This window comes from Diabrotica undecimpunctata, chromosome 2, assembly GCF_040954645.1.
Source record: "Diabrotica undecimpunctata isolate CICGRU chromosome 2, icDiaUnde3, whole genome shotgun sequence".
Taxonomy (NCBI): domain Eukaryota; kingdom Metazoa; phylum Arthropoda; class Insecta; order Coleoptera; family Chrysomelidae; genus Diabrotica; species Diabrotica undecimpunctata.
The window spans coordinates 73,771,751-73,795,975 of record NC_092804.1 but is presented as its reverse complement, the minus strand read 5'-3'; the positions used below and the strand labels follow the sequence as shown (position 1 = coordinate 73,795,975).

The following is a 24,225-nucleotide window of genomic DNA, read 5'->3' as shown; positions in this document are numbered from 1 at the left end:
GGGAGTAGTAAACTGTTTTGCGTGTTTTGGGGTTCCAAAGTTGTCATTTTTAGCAAAATTCAGCTTGTTCTTATGATTTTTAAAGGTCAAATCTCTGCCGATTGGACTAATGTGTTAAAAGTACATTTCACATGTACAAATTGTTTTGGCCATTGTCTTATGCATGTGCTATAGACCAAACTATTTATATCATTGGTTTGAAATTCAACAAGCCGTTCTTATTTTATTTGAAATAGATAAATTTATTACAGTTTTAAGTCACGATATTTACAATCATTTTAGAAATGGAAAGAAGAAAGGTATAGCTGCAGAGGAAAGTTTACCTCCGCCTCCGTTACCTCCACATAAAAATAATATACATAGACAAGCAACGCCTGAGATGAGATATAATCCTCCATGGCCAATACCAGTAGATAACAGTAAACCTTATTTAAAACCGCTACCAAAACCTCCTGGAAAAGAATCACCCAACAGACATACTAGGTAAATATTCATTCTAATTAGAAGGCTTGTGTTTTTTACAATTAATATTTTCTTATTACAGTTCCAATAACTTGCATGATACGTACTCTTATAAATCAATAGACGCCTAGGTTAGTAGTTCGCTTTAATTAACTTGTAAACATTTTTTAGGAAACATAACATCGCCCCCATACCACCTCCCCATCAACAACAGTCTCATATGCACCAGCGTACCCCTGAACATACACCTGAACTACTTCGAAATAAAATCCAAACCCGTCACAATCCTTTAGCTCAGTCCCGACACAGCCCTCATCATCACCGGCACTCCCCTCTTCAGCGTCATTATTCAGATGAGAGTATAGGTGGTGTATACAATCCTGGAATACCTCAGAGGATTCATTCTTCCGCCGACGAGATAAGCTCATTGAATCATTCACCTAGTATTAGTAGTTCTGATGAAAGCTACAGTAGGACTACTGATGCCGATGCTAGTCCCTGCGTATCTCCACCATTGCCTGCTGATGCGCAGCAATTTTTGTTTCCTTCAGACATTCAGGTCAATCCTTTATCTTCGCCTGAAGTCTCACCAAGGGCTTCTTTGGACTACATACCTCCTAATTGTTCTCTTAGGAACACGTCTGATTCTAAAAGAAATAATCTTGCTCCAGCTGCTTTGCTAGCGCTAGCAGCTACTTGTAATACTGTAGATTCTTCCATAATTACCAGTCCCCCAGTGTTGGATGGTGAAGACAGTTGTCGAGGAGAAAGCTGTGCTAGCTTTGAGTTTGTCACCAAACCAACACCTTTACTAAGAAGTATTAGTAGTAACGGTTCCAGGGGTGCAGCGAGTTCTAAGAAAATTCTTAATTTGGATAAGCACAGGACTCGAACTGACAGCGACTCTATTTTAGAATGTAACAAATTAACTTCCTCATGTAAGAGATCCCCTAGTTTTAAAGAAGCTGATGAAATTCGACAGTTGTTAAGAGAAGAAGACAACAAAACAACAGTTAGTACCGACAAAAGTTGCAAGAAAGATGGTAGCTGCCAGACCGACAAGAAAGATTTAAGGAAGTTAAGAAGCCCTGTTGGTTTTAGGGAAAAGACAAGCCCAATAAATAAAATAACTAATATACCTTTTGAAAGAGAAATCCAAAAGTTGTTGGATGAGCAGAATTTGTTGCAGAACATACCGCCAAAATTGGAATTAAAGGAGCTGGCTCTGGAACCTCTAGTGAGGTAGGTTATTTTTAATTATACATAGGTGGTTGTTTTGTATTAATTTTCGTATTATTTGCTACGTGTTTTACTAATTTTTAAATTTTCTTAGATATGTTAATATTTATGATTATTATATAATATTTAAAATATAAGTAGGGATAATGCAATGAAGAAACTTTTGTATGACACGGAAACTAAGAAAGAGTGATGTAATTTGACATTTTGGAAACTTTCAATAAATTTATTCTGAATTCTGACCGTTGCTGTTACTGAGTTCATCATAGCTTTAACTGGTCGAAGTTATTTTGTTCAAACTGTGTGGGATATATAACTGGCTTCAAAATTAATGAAAATGTTATCAACATCAATGTTCAGTTCCACAATTTATTTAGAATTTGATTTGCGGTAAACCTTCCAGGCAAAAGGCAGGTTTAATATGCCGCCACAATATTTGCAATGAGGAATGGGTCTTAGGGTATCAAAATAAAGAACGCTAGAAGTGTATTCAATTTTACGAGAAATATTCTTTGCAATGTGACATAATGTGCAGGTACGAATGAGGACCGTTCGATGGTTAGTCTTCATTGCCCTCTTATATGAATGAAAAAGGTATCAAAATAAATGGAATTCTCATAAATAATTTGCGATATGCCGATGATACGGAAAAAATTGTTGAAAGTAAAAATGCAGGGAAAGAGACCTATTAGAAGAGAAAGCGATGGATGATGTGGAAGAGGACGCCAGAAATCTCTTTGGCAGTTGATCGTGGAGGAGAATGGCTACAGACCGTAACAGATAGAGAGATTTAATGGGGGAGGTCAGGGCTCAAATTGGGCTGTAGAGCCACATGATGGATGGATGCCAATGATACAGCTATCACAGCTGACAACATAGAAGATTTACAAGAGATATTAAATAATCGGCAGACAGTGTAATATGCAAACACAGCTGAAAATAAGCAACCAGCTTATAAACAGAGTTGAAAAAAATCTTGGAGTTGCCTTAAACAGTAAATGGGACAGCAACGAAGAAGTGAAGACACAAGTAGCAATACCTAGAAATACTTTTACCGAATTCAATTATTCTCTTTGTCAGATCGAAACTCCTTCAGGTCTCTGCATTGGTCACTTAAAGTAAGATCGCTAAACTGTATTAAAGCTCTGAAATGTGGTGTCTCAGAAGATTGCTTAAAATTCCATCGGTCGACCATATTACAAACGAAGAGGACTTATGAATACCTAATACCCAAAGAGAGCTTCTAAACATTGTTCGATAGCGAAAGGTCTCATATCTAGGCCATATTTTAAGCAAGATATCATTTTATTGATATCGTTCCTGATATCAATACAATGATAAGAAGAGAAGAGGAAGGACCCGTACCCATAATCCAACAAGCATGAACGCCTACACGCTGCATCGCATACGGCACCAGAAGAAGTCCTCTTATACGTCGCTGAGGCCTATGCTCTGACTCATGACTAACTTAACCGTCTGAAATCGTTCAAAATGTAGCCACATGCTTATGTTATCTTGAATCGCATCACTAATAAAACGATTCTGGAATAAGTTGAAAAGGAACTAGAAATCTTGACATCAGTTAAATCTAGAAAAGAAGCGTATGTTGGACGCATTATACAAAATTATAAATATCGTATGCAATGAATCAAGGGTAAAATCGAAGACAGAAGAGATGCAAGTCAGCAAGATCAGGAATCTCATGGCATAAAAGATTTAGACAGTAGATTGGAAGAACGTCGTTCACCGAACTGATTAGAATCGCAGTTGATAAATGTAATTGGACTAAGGTAGTCAGAATAATTTAAATAGATTAACTACTAGAAGAAGAAGAACACGAATTTTAGTTAAAGTCTAAAACTTCCTATTTAGGATAGATGTAAAAATTTCGTAAGCTGCGTGCGAAGAAATTTTCATATTGCAGCTTTCCTTATATGAATAGAGCAATCAAGAGCAGCCTTTTTGACGATGAGGAAATTTCTGAGGAACCCAAAACTCAATCTGCAAATCCAATATCGGATGGTAAAATGTTATACCCATTCTATTCTTCGTTATAGCGCTGTAGCTTGGACTGTTAATGTTGACTCAATGAGAAAGCTGAAAGCTTTAGAAATGTGGATTTCTAGAAGAATTTTGAAATTGTGGCACACACAGACGTATGGCACAGACGCTTAAGATAGCAGCAGATAGAGACGTATTTTTCGCACAAAAAAAGACTTGAGACCTTTGTACCAAACTTCACAGAATTAATGCTTCGGAAGCAAACGATTTTCAAAAAATATTTTCATGTATAGGACATGTGGCACCTATGGATTTTTCTTTTCCGAGTCTGCCAATGCCTTATTCGGTTTCTATTTAAGTTTCCAATACGTTATATAATTTCTATAAAACATTTCTGTGGAACAATAAGTTTAATTCTTAATGTTTTTGCATGTATACATTTTAACTACTTGAAAGCCGATTAGACTACAGGTAGTAAATAGATCGAGAGGATACATAGTTTCCCTTTAACATTATAATGGATAAGTTGCCTATCGCTTGGATTATTTTTCAAATAATTGAATTAAAACTTTTTCTCGTGGTCATTATTTTAAATTCTTAGTAAAATTTAAATATTTAATATTATAAAATTTTTATTACTAGTATTGTTGCTTTAACATTTTTTTGTAAAGGTACGCTCCAAACAACAACAACCACCAAGTTGGTCTAGCTGCTATTCAAGCATTAGCGCTGGGTTTACGAGGAGCTAATAATGGCGCCAACAACATCTCAACACTGAATAACATGTCGACTCTGAACAACATGTCACCATCGCCAAGAGCAAGCAGCAAGGAAGGGTCGCTTAAGAGAGGTGCCTCGCCCGGAACCCCGGGGCAGGATGCCGTTAAGTTGGCCAAGGTGTCACCTCTTGACAGGTATTAGCTGATCTCATAGAAACGGGTGTGGGATAAATAATTGGAATTTTTTAATAAGTGGATGAATTTTAAATACACAAGATCTAACTGTTTTTATAATTTTTTAATTGATTTTTTTTAAATTTAATTATGTCGTATATTTTTCAATATATATATATATATATATATATATATATATATATATATATATATATATATATATATATATATATATATATATATATATATTGTAGCGAGATTAAATAAAACGAGCGGTTCGAATTTATATACATATATTTATTTATAACTTTACAGTTCGGTAGTATCTTAACGACTAAACTCACTCCTAACAACGTTACATATATATAATAAAGTTACTATTCGAGAACATTCTGGCGTTGTCCCACCTCTAATTGCCTCATCGATATCACCCGTCCGAAAGACGGGCGCTATTGACATGCCGATTCTTACGTTTTCTAGATTCGTCCTTCTAAGAATTATGACGTATCGGAGATGGGCTATTTCGTTACACTGCTCCCCTCTTAAATCTGATCGTCCCGATCAGCAACCCTATATGTAGGCACAGGATGGCGGAATCTACAGGACTCTCCAGCTCTGCATGAACCCTTTAGAAAGAAATAACAGTCTACTGACTTTGAAGGATACGATCTCATCGGGTTAATGCAACACACAGTAATTCGTACGCCGGTTTCTCGAAAGATCACTTCAAGCATGCTTCTGACAATCTTCCAGTCCAGATTATCTAGTGCATTGCCTATCTTGGGTAAGGCCAAATTCTTGATGTCGTAATTGCACACAATTTTTTTCAAATTAGTTAGAGCACGCCATATATCCTCGTAGCTTGCCCTGTCTGTATACGACTTCCTGGTCACCATATACAGCAAAGATCGAGAACCATCTTCTAATCTCAGTACTCTTCCAACTTTAGGTTGCTGGTTTTTTAACTCGTCCAAACGACCGAATTTCTTATAAAATACGGATGAGATTCCTTTAGTCATCTCAAGATCTTGGGCAACACAGTGGGCTAGAGAGACGTTATGCGGAACACTAAAAAGATCCTGCTGAACTTCTGTGGTCACGCCGAATCTAGCACTCTTTCTCTCTGCGTAATTTGACATAAATTCATTAAAGCTCGGTCGCCGGTCATCTTTGATCTCATGTTGAAGGGTTCGTGCTTCTTCTGTTTCGTTTGAGCCAGCATATTTTGCAAGACGATTTATGTGAACTACTTTTGGTTTACCTTTCGGCAACTTCTTAATTCGGTATATTACGTCATTTATTTTCTTTTTAATTTCATATGGACCTTCCCATTGTCTTTGCAGTTTGGGAGACAAGCCTCGACGACGTTGTGGATTATAAAGCCAAACAAGATCACCTACTTCATAGCTTTCACTCTTGCATCGAGAATCATATTGATCTTTCATTCTGTCACTGGCTATCTGGATGTGTTGTCGGGCAAGTTCATGAATGTTGTTGATTCTTAACTTCAGGCGGTCGACATAATCTTCGCTTGCAACATGTTCTTCGGAAGGTCTGCAGCCAAACTCTAGGTCGCAGGGTAAACGAACTTCACGACCTAACATCAGGCAGGTTCGAGTCTGGCCTGTAGTTTCATTCACGGCCGAGCGGTAGGCCATTAGGAATAAATGAATATGCTGGTCCCAATCTCTTTGATGTTCTGATACAACCTTGGATAGGTGTTTATTGTTCGGTTTATTCTCTCGACCATTCCATCTGATTGAGGATGCAGGGGTGTCGTTCTGGTCTTATTGACACCAATCAGTTTACAAACGTTTTGGAAAAGGGTTGACTCGAAGTTTCACCCTTGGTCGGAGTGGATCTCCAAGGGAACACCAAATCGGCTAAAGAATTCTTTAACAAGTACCTCTGCAATGGTAGCAGCTTCTTGATTTGGTATCGCATAAGCCTCAGTCCATTTCGTAAAATAATCCATGGCTACCAGGATATATTTATTTCCATCATTTGTCTCTGGAAGTGGACCTGCAATGTCGATTGCTACTCTTTCCATAGGACTACCAACATTGTACTGTCTCATGGGTGCCCTCTTTTTACCAGCTGGACCATTACTGGTTGCACACAGTTCACATTTCCGGCACCATCTTCTTACATCATCTTTACAGTTCACCCAATAGAACCGTTCTCGAACCTTTTGCAGAGTCTTCGTGATACCAAAGTGTCCACCTGATGCACCGTCATGCAACTGACGCAATACTTCTGACACTTTACTTTTAGGTACAATTAACTGAAGCTTAGTTTCTGTACCATCATCGTTCTCAAAGGTTCTATACAGAAGATCATCTTTCAGCACTAGGCAATTCCATTGGATCCAGTAACACTTGACTTCTGGACTACATGCACTAATGTCTTGCCAAGAAGGTCTTTCACTTCGACGCATCCAATCCAATACTCTTTTTATACATGGATCATCTGCTTGAGCGTCTTGTAGCTGTTGAGGCTGCCATTGCTCATTAATGACGGTGATTCGTCTCACGGGGCAAAGTCGTTCTTCTAATTTAAGACAGTGATTACAATTTGCACTGCACGGCCGTCTCGAAAGGGCATCAGCATTTGAATGAACTCTGCCAGCCCTGTGTTCGATCTCGTAATCATATTCTTGTAATCGTTCTAACCATCTTGCCATCTGGCCCTCTGAAATACGAAATTGTAGTAGCCATTTTAGAGCAGCGTGATCCGTGCGAAGAAGAAACTTTCTGCCATACAAGTATTTATGGAAATGCTCACAAGCCTTCACTACGCCTAGCAATTCTCTCCTGGTAACGCAATAGTTTCTTTCTGGTTTTGACAAGACTTTGCTAAAGTAAGCAACGACTTTCTCCTGCCCATCTTGGATTTGGGAAAGAACAGCTCCTATTGCACTGTTGCTTGCATCGGTGTCCAACACAAATTTTCCTGCCTGTCTAGGGTATCTTAAAATCGGTGCGCTGATCAGAGCCATTTGTAAGTGTTCGAAAGCTCTTTGACACTCGTCGCTCCATGTATATTCTTTGCCTTCTTCTGTCAACTTTGTTAATGGCTTGGAGATGTTGGCAAATCCTTTGACAAAACGTCGGTAATATGTACATAGGCCAAGAAAACTTCTAATTTCGTGTTTATCTCTTGGTACTGGCCAATCCTTAATTGCTGCAAGTTTTTCAGGATCAGCTGTTACACCATTACTTGCTACAATATGTCCCAAGTACTTCACTTCTCGTCGAAACAAGTGACATTTCTTCGGACTCAACTTCAGATTCGCTGCCCGCAATCGTTGAAAGACTTCTGTTAGATTATTGGCATGTTCATCGAAGGATCTTCCAACTACAATTACATCATCCAAATAAACCAGGCATGTTTTCCATGTTAGACCTCTTAAAACTGCCTCCATTAATCTTTCAAATGTGGCCGGGGCATTACATAAACCAAAGGGCATAACTGTGAACTGCCAAAGCCCTGATCCTATCGAGAATGCGGTTTTTTCACGATCAGCTGGCTCCATGTCTACTTGCCAATATCCACTTTTCAGATCGAGTGTGGAGAACCAACGAGAACCAGAAAGTGTATCCAAAGTATCGTCTATTCTGGGCAAAGGATAACTATCTTTTTTAGTTACTGCATTGAGCTGTCGGTAGTCAATACAAAAACGTGTTGAACCATCTTTCTTCTTTACTAGCACTACTGGTGATGTCCATGGACTATTTGATGGTTCAATTACCCCTTGTTTGTTCATATCTTTGATGATGTCTTCGGCTTCATCTCTTTTCGCAAATGGCAGTCGTCTAGGTTGTTGTCTGATTGGCTGAGCGTCTCCGGTATTAATTTTATGCTTGTTTTGCCATTATCCTTCTTATCCAAGGCAAAAACATCTTGAAATTCTATCAGCATAGATTTCACTTTTTTAGTTCGTTCTTCATCAAGATCTTGGCACGTTTTAATCATCGTCTCAACAAGCTCCTTTGGATACTTAGATTTCGACGGTTTCTCATTAGTATTCATGGAACAAATCGAAGCCACGGGAACACACTGTCCGATCAAAGTTCTTTTACTTAACTTAATAGCAGTTCCCTTTAAATTCATAACTCTTACAGGAACGACATCTCGAATTCTCACCAAAGCTTTTGCCGTTAGGAACTCGGCATTATTCACATCTTCGACCATCCTTAAACTTCCCTCCCGGCCGTAACCATCAGGTCTGGTCATCAAAATTTTCTCACTATTACCGGGTATAGTTACGTCACAAGTAGTTATTAAGCTGATAACATCTTCTTTGTCTTCATGAAATGGCAACTCTTCACTACTGATCTCGAGAACTCCATCTTTGACATTCAATACAGCCCCAACTTTCCTTAGTAAATCCATCCCCAATATGAACTCATCGGAGATCTCTGCAATTAATACTGTATGTTTAACTGTGGTCTGGCCAATGGATACTGACATATTAGCCTCGCCATATGTATTAATTATCTCACCAGTTGCTGTTCTAAGCTTTACTGTTGCAGGCAATAATTTAAGATGGCCTCGTACTACTTCTGGCCGTGCAATAGTTCTCGTTGCACCTGTATCTACCAAAAACGATCTACATTTATTATTGATATGATCGTCTATGTACAAGCTATGAATTCCGCCTGAGGACGTAATGTTCACAGTTACTATGGGGGCTGTATTTCTCGAGGTCGGCAGTTGCCCCCTGTTGTCGACCCGTTCTAGTTTTCCGACTGTTGTATAATTTTCTTGCAATTTACGGCGAATGTGACCTACGTCGTTACCATTCCAACATCTGGGTTGACGTCTCTTCGGCATCATGTTACGAACTACTTTCCGTACGATTTCCTCCAGACGTTTCTCGTTTTGTTCGTCGCTCTCTTCAGAGGTTCGTACTCGATAGCTCCGTGAAGCTTGACTAGCTGTTTCATGTTCCAAGGCAATAGCGAGCGCTTCATCTAAAACTTTCGGTCTTGCTAGTCGTAAAGCTTTCTGTAGTTCACTGTCTCTTAACCCATTGACGAAGGCATCTACAGTAATTTCTTCCAAAATGTTGTCTGGTGCCTCTGGATAGGCCAACAGCGCTATACGAGCAATATCTGCTTCAAATTCTTGCAAACTCTCACTTGCTCGTTGGATTCTACTTCTTATTTGTACTTTGTAGACTTGTTGTAGATGGGCATCTCCGTAACGTTTGTCTAATCGAGTGAACAAGGTCTGGTAACATTTTTCTTGACCCTTAGGAATCGATCTTAGGATATCCGCAGCATCACCTCGTAAAGCAACAGTTAAGGAAACAGCTTTTTCTTGTTCTGTCCAATGATTGGCTGTCGCAATAGCTTCAAATTGTCTAAGGTATATGAACCAAGAGGACTTTCCATCAAATGGTGGCAATTTGAATCTCATATGATGTGTCATTTCGTCTCTGGCTGATTCTTCTTTTACTACCGGATCTAAAGCTACCGTATTAATTGGTGGTAGCACTTTCGTGTTAGTTATCATGGTCTCTAATTGTTTGATCTTCTCTTCTACGTTGTTTACATTTTTCTGTGTCTGATCGAAGGTTTTAGAAACTTCTTCAAATTTTTCATTGTTCTTTTTAGAAGTTTCTTCCATCATTTGAGAAACATTTTCAAATTTCTTGTCGAATCTTCGAGATACATTTTCGAATTTCTCATCGAATCTTTTGGAAACGTTCTCTAATTTATCATCATTTTTTTTTAGAGGATTCTTCTATCATTTGAGACGTTTTATCGAATCTTTTGGAAACATTCTCGAATTTTCCATCAATTATTTTAGTTAAAACGGCTTCGTCTGCTGACTAGAACTGGAATGTCTCTGGGTCTTCTCCATTCTTGTTGAGAACAGTCTTCAGTCGTTCTTGGAGAATCTTCTTGGACCCACTGCAGTCTTCATCGCGTTCTTCTAGCTGCTCACGCAACTGTTTTACTGAAAGTTCTACTAGCAGCATCTTTGGTCAGGCACACACGTACTTTTTAAATGTTCTTTTATATAAAGATCACTACGCGGATCTTCCCGACAAATAATACTTTTTTTTCAAAAGTCTTTTTCAAAAGTCACTGTTGAATTTATATTTTCTTTTACTCACACCGTAACACCAACTGTAGCGAGATTAAATAAAACGAGCGGTTCGAATTTATATACATATATTTATTTATAACTTTACAGTTCGGTAGTATCTTAACGACTAAACTCACTCCTAACAACGTTACATATATATATATATATATATATATATATATATATATATATATATATATATATATATATATATATATATATATATATATATATAATAAAGTTACTATTCGAGAACATTCTGGCGTTGTCCCACCTCTAATTGTCTCATCGATATCACCCGTCCGAAAGACGGGCGCTATTGACATGCCGATTCTTACGTTTTCTAGATTCGTCCTTCTAAGAATTATGACTTATCGGAGATGGGCTATTTCGTTACAATATTATATATAATGTTATCATTTCCTCTGATTTGAGATTAGCCTTTGTTTTCTTTGGTGTTGATCGCCATTCTTCCATTCTCTCTATGTCACTTCCCTATTTAATTATAACGTAGCAATTCTTTTGATTATATCTTTACCTTTAATCTTTTTGTCATTGTTGAGCATTCTACGTTCCTCTTAAGTTCTTGCAAGTTATGAATTTTACATATGGATAGGTCCGATTTAAATACATAGTTTAATTTGCCAAACGCTGCCCAGGCTAATCCTATGCGACGTGAGAGCTCACATGTCTCTGTATCTCTGCCAAATTTCATGTTTCAAGTACTTATACGATGCAGTCTGCACAATATCCCTGTCATCAAGAGCAATATGTCGATTTAGCACCAGATTAGCCATTATTTGCTTCTTGTTCATATTAATCTTTAGTCCGACTTCCAAGGAAGTGTGATATAATTTTTCAAACATTATTACTGCATCGTCCATACAATCGGCTATAAGGACGATGTCATCTGCAAATCTCAAATAACGCTTCTCTCCATTTATGTTGATACCATGTTCGTTTAGATGTGCCTTCTTACAAGTATGTTCTAAAAGCGTCGTGAATAGCTTTGAAGATACGGTGTCTCTTTGCCGTACTTCTAGCTGTATACAGAATTTATTCTTGTTTGAATTGTTGAATTTGTTTCTTGTTCAGATGTCTTACACTAGCAGTGGCATTTTGGTAAACATATTTGATTATGTTAGTGTAGCGATGGTCTATTCGGCATTCTGTTGATGCTTTTAACATTTTCTGATGGCTTACGGTATCGAATGCTTTCCCGTAGACCACAAATATCAGTGCCAATGGCTTGTTGTATTTTGCAGAGTTCTCTATCAGGTTCTTTATCACTAGTCAGTTTCCTACTGATAGGACGGTAGTTTTTTTTTAGATCTGTTATGTCACCTTGCTGGTGTAATAAAATAATGACTACATTGTTTCACTGAGAAGGAGTTTTTCCGTGGTAAATGCATTCAGTGAAAAGCTTGGCCAAACCCTGGATAATTTTATTTCCACATAGTTTGATCGCTTCGATCACTACTCCGTCATCGCCAGGCGATTTGTTATTTTTTATTTCTGAAAGTGCCGTTTTGATTTCGTATGGAGTTATTTCTGGCATTAATTCTGATCCCTGGTTTGTGATTTTTGGCAGGGGCTGGCCTTGCCTTTCGTCGGTGTTCTCATAAATTTCGCGATAGAAGGATTCTACCTCAAGGATTTTGGTTCTATCTGTAGTAATGTTTCCATCTTTGTTTTTTTTTTATTTTGTACATATTTGTGTTGCCTGTGTTGTTCGTATTTCGCCTCAAAACTTTTAAACTTTTGTTTTCTTGAATTATTTTAGTTATTTCTCTTATATTGTTTTCTCTTATGTCTTTTCGGATTTACCGGTGGATATCTTTATTTAATTTCTTCATTGTTGTGTAGTTGAAGCCGTATTTTTCCGTCAGCTGTCTTCTTTTACCTATTAGCTGTTTGGTATTTTGGCTTAGTTTTTCTTTATGGGTCAGAGCGGTCGGGCAGTACTCCCCTTCCGTTTCTATTAGAGCTTTCGTTATGCCATCATTTGCTTGATCTACATCTTCTATTTCATCTTGCAAGTCTTGTATATGTCTGGTTATATGTATTGGTATCTTCATCCAGGTCGTTGTTTTCTGGGCGAATCCATTTTTTTCTTGTTTTTAGGATCATCTTTGTTCTTTCCAATTTGACATTTAATAATATCTCAGCTCGGATTAATCTGTGGTCGTTTTCTATTGAAAATTTGTTGAGTATTTCGTTGTCTTTGATTATCTCTTTTCTGTCTATTATGATATAAACGATTTCATTTTTTACACTGCCATCTGGGCTGATCCATGTCCATTTACGCTGAGACATTTTTCGAAAAAAGAGTTCATCATGGATAAATTTTTCTGGTGTAAAAAGTTCAGCCATCTTTGTCCTCGTTCATTTCTTTCGCCATATCGATACTTACCTAATGCTACTTCTGCATCATCTTGTTTAAGCCCCATTTTCGCATTAAAGTCCCCCATAATTATTGTGTAATATGCTGTTGTCGCATGTAACTCTCCTTCTTCTTCTTCTTCTTCTCGTGCCACTCCTATCGGAGATTGGAAATCATCATGGCCACTGCGACTTTGTTAGCAGCGCGCCTAAAAAGTTCAATCGAACTACACCCGAACCATTCACGTAGATTACGAAGCCACGATATTTTTCTTCTTCCCACACTTCTTTTGCCCTTAATTTTCTTCTAGGTCTAAACTCTCCTTCTAGGTCCTCGTAAAATTCTTTAATTTCTTCATCCAAGTGGGTATTCGTTGGAGCATATATCTGGCTTACCTGAAGGTTATATCTTGCATTTAGTTTGAAGATGAGATATAGAATCCTCGGGCTTATGCTGATAATTTTAACTATATTTTGGGTGTGCTTTCTATGTATAATGAATCCTACTCTACAATTTGAAGTGTCTTCTTCTCCTCTAAAATGAAATACGTGTCCTTGTTTAAGAGCAATTTGGGCTTGTCTTCTTCGTCTTACTTCGCTGAGGCCGATTATGTCCCATTTTATTTTTTTCAACTCTTCCTCCAGTTCCATCATCTTCTGGTCTAACATAGGAGTTCTAACATTGTATGAAGTAATATGCATTTGTCGTTCTTTGTAGTAGCTTGATTTTTTCCGGGGACGTTCAGTAGTTTTGTCTTTCATGTAAAAAAACTCTTGGGATTTTAAGCCATTAAAACGCCACGCTTGGCTAGTGCGTGTTGGCGAGTTGGTTTGGAAGTAGAGGGAGTAAATGGTGGGAATGCTTTGGGTTTAGACATGATTTCTCCGGTGATGGGATTTTGAGGAAATTCATGAGCTCGCGTGAGCATGTGTGCTATTCCTGAAGTAGATTTATCCCCTTTAGGGATCGCAGAGAAGTATCCACTCACAACCCATTGTTATTCACGACGTAATTATCTTTGCAAACAGTTTATACAACACTAATAATAAGCTGATTGATATAATTATCTAATTTATATTTATTTCTTTTTTTTAAGTATCAATACTATGAGAGCATTTAGCCAAACTGTAAGTAGTTCGTATATTTCTATTTATTTTAAAAATAGTTGGGAATATGAACGAATAGTAGATATTTAATAAAATTCATCCACTAATTACCTTAGTTGCATTAAACGTTAATAATATATTAATAAAGAGATTAAAAGAGAAATATATCTACCTGATATTTTAAACATTTGATTGTAACACATTCAAATATTGTATTTTTTTATGAAAAATTTAGGACATGTGAAAAAGATATCTTCATCAGCTGCATTTTATATAGGCGAGCGGTTTACCCCTATAAGCAGAGCATCAACCGACTTAAATTCTTTTTGCATTTCTAATGCACCAAACCTTTTTTATTCGATTCTATATATTTTTCCAAGATGAAATGTATTTTTTTAAATTCTTACAAGTGGGCCGGCAATTGTTATTAACAAATAACTTATACAAAAAGGCAATTTCACCGAATTGTTTCGGAATCAATTTTTTTAGGTGTATCTCATCAAAATAAACACTTTTTCTCTCTTGATAATTTTTCGAAAAATGCTTCCTTTTTGAGTTATTTGCATTTTTTTGTTGAAGAAATGCCTTAATTAGTGATTTTTGGGATTTTTTTTTCTAAAAAAACTACTAAATGAATTGCAATTTTACAAATAGCTTTATAATCTTTAAACCGGCGAGTGCAAGTTAGAATATTTTGACAAGGATAAATGGTTTCTATCTCGCTAAAAACGTAAACCCAAATATTTCGAATATGCCTTTCGAGAGTATCCCGCTAAGCGTGTACAGCGGTTAAGGTGCTGTAGGCGCTAAAAAAAATGCATCTAATGAAAAATTACCACCTTCGAAACCAGCATTATTACAACATTACTTAAGAGCAGAGTGGCAAATAAATGAATGGATTCAAGCAAAAAACAATATTATTTCATCTCTTGATCCATTAACCCATGGGTGGACAATGGAAAATAATTGTTTCGATTTTAATTATTTTGAAGGCGAAACTAGTTTAGATATGTGACAAAAGTATTTCTGCTCATGTACCGGAAAATGTTCTACGAAAAATTGTAATTGTATTTCCTATAATTTAGAATGCTGCGCAGTATGTGCATGTACACCAGAGAATTGTAAAAATGTTACAGACGACTCTATTGAAGACAATGAAATCAGCTTATTAGATGGAAATTCTGTTGCTGTTGACGAAAATTTTCAAATTATTGACAATGAAAACGATGTATAATTAATATTATATTTTAATTTTATTATATTTTTCAATGAAAATTAATTATATATTGCTTAATGTATTTCACTGTAATAAAACATTCAATAATATAGTCACCACGTATATTAAAAGAAAAATTACATTATTATAGCATTGTAAAAAATTAATTTTAATTGTTTTAATTATAATATGTCTATATAAAAATAATTAGAAATATCTTTTTTTTTTAATAAATTGTATGTAATATTTGTATTGAATTAATTTTTTAAATTTAAACAAATATTTCTACGCGTCGCACGCCTGTATCGCCGCAACCGCTGTACACACTTAGCGGTAGACTCAATGACGTATATATATATTATACGTCATTGGGTAGACTGCTCGAAAGAAATATTCTAAATATTTGGGTCCACGTTTTTAGCAAGATAGAAAAAAATTATCCTTGTCAAAATATTCTAACATGTACTCGACGGTTTAAAGATTATAAAGCTATTTGTAGAATTGCAATTCATTTAGTAGTTTTTTAAAAAAAAATCCCAAAAATCACTAATTAAGGCATTTTTCAACAAAAAAATGCAAATAACTCGAAAAGGAAGCATTTTTCGAAAAATTATCAAGAGAGAAAAAGTGTTTATTTTGATGAGATACACCTAAAAAAATTGATTCCGAAGCAATTCGGTGAAATTGCTTTTTTGGATAAGTTATTTGTTAAAAAAAATTGCCGGCCCACTTGTAAAAATTTAAAAAAAATACATTTCATCTTGGAAAAGTATATAGAATCGAATAAAAAAGGTTTGGTGCATTAGAAATGCAAAAAGAATTTTAGTCGGTATATTCTGTTTCTAAGCGTCTTTTGAGGGGTAAACCGCTCGCCTAATATTGTTTCCTTTACTTACGTATCTTGACTACTGTCATTTAGTTTTTGATTATTCCATTGCTTCTTTCGTGCACTTCTCAGTATGTGGTTACTCAGTTTGGTTCTCAAGATATAGTGCAGTCATTGAAGCATTATTGCTCCGAATTTTACTGTGTTTGAACTCCGCAACCACCCTGGGGGTGGTTGCCACCCTGGGGGGTGTGGCCACCCTGGCCACCCTTCTCGGGGGTGAATTTAATAAAATTAATCGTATTACGTCTAGAATTAACTTTGTTATGAAGAGTTTGATAGATTGTATCAGTTTGGCTGCTTCAGGACACATATTTTTCAAAAAAGTCACGATTAAAAAAAATTTCAAATTTTTAAAAAACCACCTTTTTTTCATAATATCTCAAAAATGACGACAGATACGTATAAAAGTGTGGGGATAAAAAATTTAGGTATTTTTCTGACAAACAATTTAATTTTTTTGTTTTTTCTGTCAAACAAAAATTGACGGAGATATGATTGTTTAAAGAGCGCGTGGCAGCGCAATCACAGCCTCTCTTAAGCCCTTTAACCATTCACCGTTTTAGAAAAAGGTTTTTTACTATATATTGCAATAAAGGATGTTGTAGCTCTCTTAATTACCTTTACAATGGTTTTTTATAAATTGTGATAGCATGAAAATTGAAGGAGTTATGGTCCAAAAACTTATCATATTTTTTTCTACTTAGTAACTGAAAATTTCGGAGTGTGAATATTTGAGCAAAGTGAAAGTACGCAGTATAATAGAGACCCAAAACTATTGTAATGTGTATATTGAGTCATGAATAATAATATTATATTTTAATAATAATAGTACAATTTTATACAATTTGTAAATATTTTATTCAATAAATGGCAATTTGTTACTCTAAATTAAATTATTTTTAAATATGTAATCATATATATTTACTGTTTTAATTTAGGGGTAGAAAAGCTTAAGAATATGATAATCATTTTCGAGAGTGTTGAATAATATTTAAATCCTTTTCATTTTATCAAAAAAAATTTTTAACCATTTTTTATTAAGGGGTAGTTTTCAAGGGTTGAAAGAGGGGGTAAAAACTTGATAATTATTATAGAGAAAATAAAATTTTACTTACTCTAAACTTACATCTTTTTATGTCATACCAAAGTATTTTTTTGTGATTTTTTCAATTTAGGGGTTGTTTTCAAGGGTGGTAAGATTTTCAAGGGGTTGAAAATGATTTTAATATGAGGTAATTGTGTTAGAAAACACTTTACAATTTCACCACTTACTATTAGACATGATAGGGGGAGTTCAGATTATTTTCACTTTTGAAGTTAAGGGTAAGATGAGCTTAATACCAAAATTTCATGCAAATCGGTTCACAGTAAAAAAATTCGGAGGTAAGACCGTATTTTTCGCTTCAATGACTGCACTAATATTCTGGATTTCGTTTTTATTTAACTGTGGTTAAATACTCATGGTTGGATTAGGTATCTATTTTTAAATTTCTTGTATAATAGCTAGCTCATTTATTATATACTATCCTAGATATATTCTAGCTTCAGGACAATAATCTTGTATATTATTGGGATCGTGAATTTTTTGCCTGTAGTTAGATTTTCATAAAGTGGTTTCTAATTTTTAATTTGTATCTTCTAATTTTTAGCCAGCCTACCAATTTACAGCAAAATACTGCGAAACTAGTCCTTGAACGGACGCAACGCCAACATTTAAAGTTTAAAATATCAGGTTTTAGTTGCATGCTGTACCTAGTTTTTTCACTACATCATAGAAAGGGTATGAAAAATTAAACTGTTGGGTCGATTAACAAACTATTAAGAAACCTATATATATATATATATATATATATATACATATATATATATATATATATATATATATATATATATATATATATATATATATATATATATATATGATCCAATTACTTTCATTTAAAAATTGAGAATTCGCAAAAAATTACTTTATCTACAAATACTGCTAGTGTTTTGGCATGTTGAGTGTTGCTTAACAGCAAATTATTAATTATATTTTTATCTATTATTTTAAGTCATATTTTCTGAAGCAATAAACCGACACACAACATGGTATCGAAGGACCTGATAGTGAATTAAGCGCGAACCATTTTGCAGAATACTAGCAATTTATAGGTCTATGAACCTAATGCAGTTAAACGTTATCGGACGGTTGTTTTTGCAAATGCTTTATGTTTTTACCCCCAAATATGAAATACCTAGCATTTTTCCTTAAGGGCTGTCAGTATACCAAGTTTCAAGACTCTTCTTTCTAGTCGTTAACCTATTACGGGTTAATATTAGCTATATCATGATTTCACAACTATATTAATATTAACTATATCATGACTTCACAAGTTTCACGAGCTTTTCGATGTTCCTCCAGTTCTCTCTGTGCTCTGTAATTATCGCTCAAATAACCTCCAAAAATTCTGTAAACAGCATTTTAAAAGTGACTGCATTAAATTGATTCGAACTTAATGATATTTACTTAGTATATTTTTATTTATTTCTACTGGATTCTATAAGGCTTATTCAGCACTATATTAAATGATATTTTCTCTGCTTGAATTCTTGTATTGGTCCTCACATTTTTTTTTTAATTACCATGATCGTTTTTGGATCCTTTCTAATATCAACTAACTTATAATGCAACTAACAAATTTAAATTAGAACTAACAACTTAGTTTTAGTGTTCATTATTAACAAGACACTGATCCATGCTGCTTGCTCAGCACCTATCACGCTTGCAAATCATTTCATACACTCTACAGCTTCACATGCATTTTATATTACTATCTGAGACTATTTTTCAGGTGTCCAAGAACTGCCGAAGAGGAAGATATTGACTTAGACTGTGATATGCCCGAAGTTAATCGACAGGATTATGATACTGATCTGGAAAGCTTCGAAAGGGAAGAAAGGCGGATGGAGGAAGAGGCCGCAAAGGTAAATATATCATTAAAATGTTTGTTAGTATGTTCAAAGTAGACCAATGAGTTATTTGTTTGTAACATAAATTTACTAAGACAATTTCAAAACTAAAGTCTTAGTAGTATTCTTTAGTTTCTAACAGCTTTTTATACTCTCGTGTACACGACTGCACTATATTACTGGTTATTACTGGCACTGTATTAACACATACAAATTGGTTCTCCTTTGGTCTACTTTGATTCGTGTCACTAAGGAGCTAGAGGGCCTCAACAATCGATGCCTTTAAAAAGTATTGTTAAAACGTTAGGTTATATAGGTTTAGCATTTATTGTCTTTTCTATTCCTAGTAAGAGATATGCTCTCCGTTATAGAGTTTTTATTTGATTAATATAAACTTTTTTTAATTTAATTTTTGTTACAAGCTTCCTGTGGATAAAGAACTGGTAATCAAATTAATCCTTTTATTAAAAAAAATGTCTACAAAATGTTTCTTTTTAGGAGGCTGAGGTTAAACGACTTTTAGAAGAAAAAATTCAGGAAAAGCTTCGAAATCTCGAAAATATTGTGTTAGAGCCTATGGGGCAAGAGAGAACAAGTACAGCTGCTGAAGCGAGTCCTTCCGAATGGTCTGAAGATGAAGATGGGGGAGCCTCCGAACCTCTTTTAAATGACAGGGAATCTACCGGCTATACAACGGATGATCCTGCATTAGAGAATATTTCTATGATTAATGAGACTGGATTGACAGACGCAGAAGGTGAGACAGTGAAGTGATAAGATATATAATTACTTTTACAGGTTAAAAATATAAAAAACAATTCCACATATTATATAATATTTAGTAAAAAAAATATATTAAATATTGTATAATTTAGTTTAACTCCCAAGTTTAATTGTATATTATTAAATATTCCCTATAATCATTAACTTATGGTGCGAATTATACAACTTTTAGCTAAGCTCAAGCAGGGTCTTGTACATGTCGGGTATTATCTAATTATTGAGATAAGTTAAGATGAGATGAAGCTTTTTTAATAATAAAGAATATCCACAAAGAAACTAAATTTCTGTAGTTATTCTAACTATTAAAAAATTAGCTATTCGTTTGATATCAAATTTTTTTTGTGTATACCCTGCATCTATGTTTTAAACCAAAACATTTAAACTTCTAAAAAAGTTTATCCTTTGCAGAGATACGTTTATTATCTATTTAGGTTCTAAAGAGACCTGTTATGGTGTTAAAGAACTATTACCCTGCACCCTGCAGTTGCATACACTGTGTTTGGCTGTTTACCTACGTGATATTTCGTTCCAATTTTTTGTAATCAATCCAAACATTCTGGATGTGATTCTTTAATAGTTTCCTTGATACGGCATGAAATTAACTTCTATATTGTTTATATTCGATTTTTTTTTGTATCCGCATCATTTGGTTTGCTTTTAATAAATTATATATATATATATATATATATATATATATATATATATATATATATATATATATATATATATTATATATATTATTGTGATATTTATAGTCTTGGTGCGCCAAGCAATAATTAGCTAATTAATTTTTTTGATTAATTAAAATTATTTAAATGATATGATTATGACTTTATCACAATTATTAATTCTTTTATCTCAGGGTTAAATTCGTGCTTCAATATCTATGCTATTACATGTGAAAGGTAAGGTCCAGAGAATACCGGAATAATAAAAAACACATATGATCTAACACTATATATTGAAATAAAAATAATGAAATAATTCACACTCAAACGTTTTCAATAAACAAACCTCATATAAGGATTCTCAAAATTTTGTTCTCCGTACGTGAACAATCAAAATTTATGGTACAAACAATATTAATTGAAATCTCAAAATCCCAAACTATTCTAACTCTCCTAATCAAAATATTTATATCCTTTCTAAATTACGTGTAGAAATTGTGTTATCAATAAAAGAAAAAAAACTGCAGAAAACAAAAATATCTCTCTCTGATGATGAGTGGTCCAAATCCTTGTTCCTTGTAGACTGTATTATCTCCTCTCAACCGCTCCCTATGTAATCAGCAATCTTACACAGATTGTTGCAAGTATATCGTCCTTAATGATCTCCTTCAAAAGCACAAATCATTCAAATTATGATAGCCTTTCTCCTCTCGATAAACTGAATCTCTCGTTGGCCCGAGTGAAAAATGACTCTTGGAATATCTTCTCTTTACGATAAACTGAATCTCTCGTTGGCCTGAACAGTGACTCTTGGAATATAAGTAGAGAAATATGACTTACAATATTTTGCTGCTTCAGCTTCTGTTAGATACACTAACTCCACAAAAACTCACTAACATTCAACACTACTGCTTGCTACATTTCAGGAACCGCCAGAGAACAATCACTGTTCCTCTTACAGACTTGGAAACCAACTCCTCTTTTTCTCTCTCCTCCTCCATCTCGCTAAACTTTTTCCTACATGCTTATCCCACCTTTTTCAATCTCCGCCAATCAAAACTCGTCACAATTCCCCATTTTTTCATTTCGATAACAAACAAATTTTTACCTATAATTATAAAATTTCCTAAAACTTATTTACAAATAATATTTTCTATAATTCTTAAAAACTAACAAAAACCTCTATCTAAAATCTCTTCTATTTGTCCCTAATCACTGCATTAATGTATTTTGGAAAACCCCGTTCAATTGTCTTTTTGTTTTCACTTAAAATTATGCGGGTCACTCAAGTATAACAAAGAAATAATTTATGCAAAGCTTACTTTTTGTTTGGTACAGGTAATTCAAGAAATTAATAACTCTCCTTCTTCGAAATGTTTGTTGGATATTATCCTACTTATCTGAATTATTTTAATGTTATTGAATTTTGAAATATTTTTAAACAAACCAATATTTTTCTCGATTTTACATATCATAACAATATATTATATATATTTACGTTTTCTGTCATCCATGGTGGTTCGTGGTGGTGTTTTTTGTCGTTGTTCTCTGTTGCTCTCATGTAGTTCCTTTTCTAATCTAGATTGAAAAAGATGTTTAATACTTGGTTGGAATAAAAGGTGCAATTTATATCTCTCGGTTTTGTACTGTATAGTATTGATTCTCTCACTTTCGGTGTTCTGTTTGTAGTATTGGTTGAAGGGGCACAAAAGATTAGCTAAAAGAAAGTAGTGATCTGTCCCACAGTTAGATCCTCTTTTTACTCTGCAGTCTTGGCGCTTAAATTTTGATTTCTGTTTCATTATTATATAGTCTATGATCGACTTCTGTTGGAGTGAAAGTCGTTCCCAAGTGTATTTATGAATATCTTTATGGTGGAATTGGGTATGCATTATTTTTAAACCAAAAAGTTGACAGAACCCAGTTAAGCTGTCCCTGAACCATTTGTAACTATTTCTCCGTGCCGTCCCACCACGTCATCGTCTATTTGAGAACCTACTGTGGCATTTAGGTCTCCTAACAGTATTATTTCTTGATGACTTTTTATTTTATCACAAATGTTTGATAACTCTTCCTAAAAAGGAATCTTTAACTTGTTGATTTGAATCGTCTGTTGGCGCATAGACTCCGACAACTATTGTTTCGATGTCTTACAATGTGACAGTTATTGTCAGAATTCTTTCAGAGATGTACGCATAGTCTTTTATATATTTTTTTAACGATTTTTTTTATAAAAATTAAATTCTATAAGAATTCTCAATTCCTTTATTAAATGGCTTTTATGAATGCAATTCGATTACAGATTAGTCTTAATTAAGATTTTCTTTTGGAACAAAGTACTATAAAGATGACTAATCTTATCTCATGGAAAATTTAATGGTATAGTTAGTATATAATGTAACAGGCTCTGGATTAATTACAGAATTGACTTCAAATGTAGGGCTTAACATGAGACCAAAACCATGAAATTTATCAGAACGGGAAATTTAAAAGGGATAATGTCGTCTAAACCTGAATGATATAAATCTAAATCTGGTGAGTGAAGTAAAGTACCTTGGGATAATATTAGATTCGAAGCTTACTTGGAATTAGCAGATAGAACGAGTAACTAAGAAATCGGTCACTACCTTAATGGTAGCCATACGCAATGATCGAAAAATATGGGATTTAAAACCAGATATGTTATGTTATGATATATATATATATATATATATATATATATATATATATATATATATATATATATATATATATATATATATATATATATATATATATATATATATATATATATATTATGGTTATATAATATAACCAACAATAACATACGTATTAGTATTATGGTGACCAAAGGTGCAGCAAGAAGTACCCTCCTGAAATTAACCAAAATGCAAATATTTATTTGTCTTGGAATTACAGGTACTCTGAGGGACACAACAAGAGCAGTTATGGAGACCCTACTGGACTGTCCTTCTCTGCACCTAGTTATAACGGAATGGCAAGAATGGGATATTATAAACTGCGAGAATGAAATTAGGAATACCTTGTGGATGATGACTTCTGACCACATAAAATATCTTTCCACGTGAACCTCTGTATACGAGAGATATGGGGACTTTGTATACAGACGGGTCTAAAACTGAAGAGAGGTCGGGTGTAGGAATCGACGTGGTGGATATGTAAACATCTGTTTTCTACTAGGAGAAGGTACCACTGTATTCCAAGCAGAAGTTTATGCAATCTTACATTATGCAAGAGAAATTAGTTGATGCATGAGAGTTTTTGAATTTAAGATGGCCAGTATATGCAGATAGTCAAGAGGGTACAAAAATCTGGGAATCCGAGAAGAACTAGCGGAATATAACAGTATCACACTGGCATGGGTGCTAGGTTATCCGGGAATACAGGGTAATGAAAGAGCTGATCAACTCGCCAGAAGAGGATTAGCTACAAAATACTTCGATCCAGAGCCAGCCTTAGGAGTGCCAAAGAGCACCATTCTTGACCGTAGAAAAGCTTGAATCCGAACACAAC

General features: G+C 34.7%; 1 protein-coding gene across 5 annotated transcripts in view; it reads left to right on the top strand.

Annotated features, from left to right (window-relative positions):
- The window catches only part of rut (adenylate cyclase rutabaga), a 933,824-nt gene that overhangs the window by 892,615 nt on the left and 16,984 nt on the right, over positions 1–24,225 (top strand). For all 5 annotated transcript variants that reach the window (XM_072523105.1, XM_072523104.1, XM_072523101.1 and 2 more), the window contains 5 exons: positions 283–483; positions 634–1,704; positions 4,374–4,616; positions 19,123–19,255; positions 19,739–19,997. In XM_072523105.1, the coding sequence (XP_072379206.1) occupies positions 283–483; positions 634–1,704; positions 4,374–4,616; positions 19,123–19,255; positions 19,739–19,997 (1,907 nt within the window). The remainder of the gene's footprint in view (positions 1–282; positions 484–633; positions 1,705–4,373; positions 4,617–19,122; positions 19,256–19,738; positions 19,998–24,225) is intronic.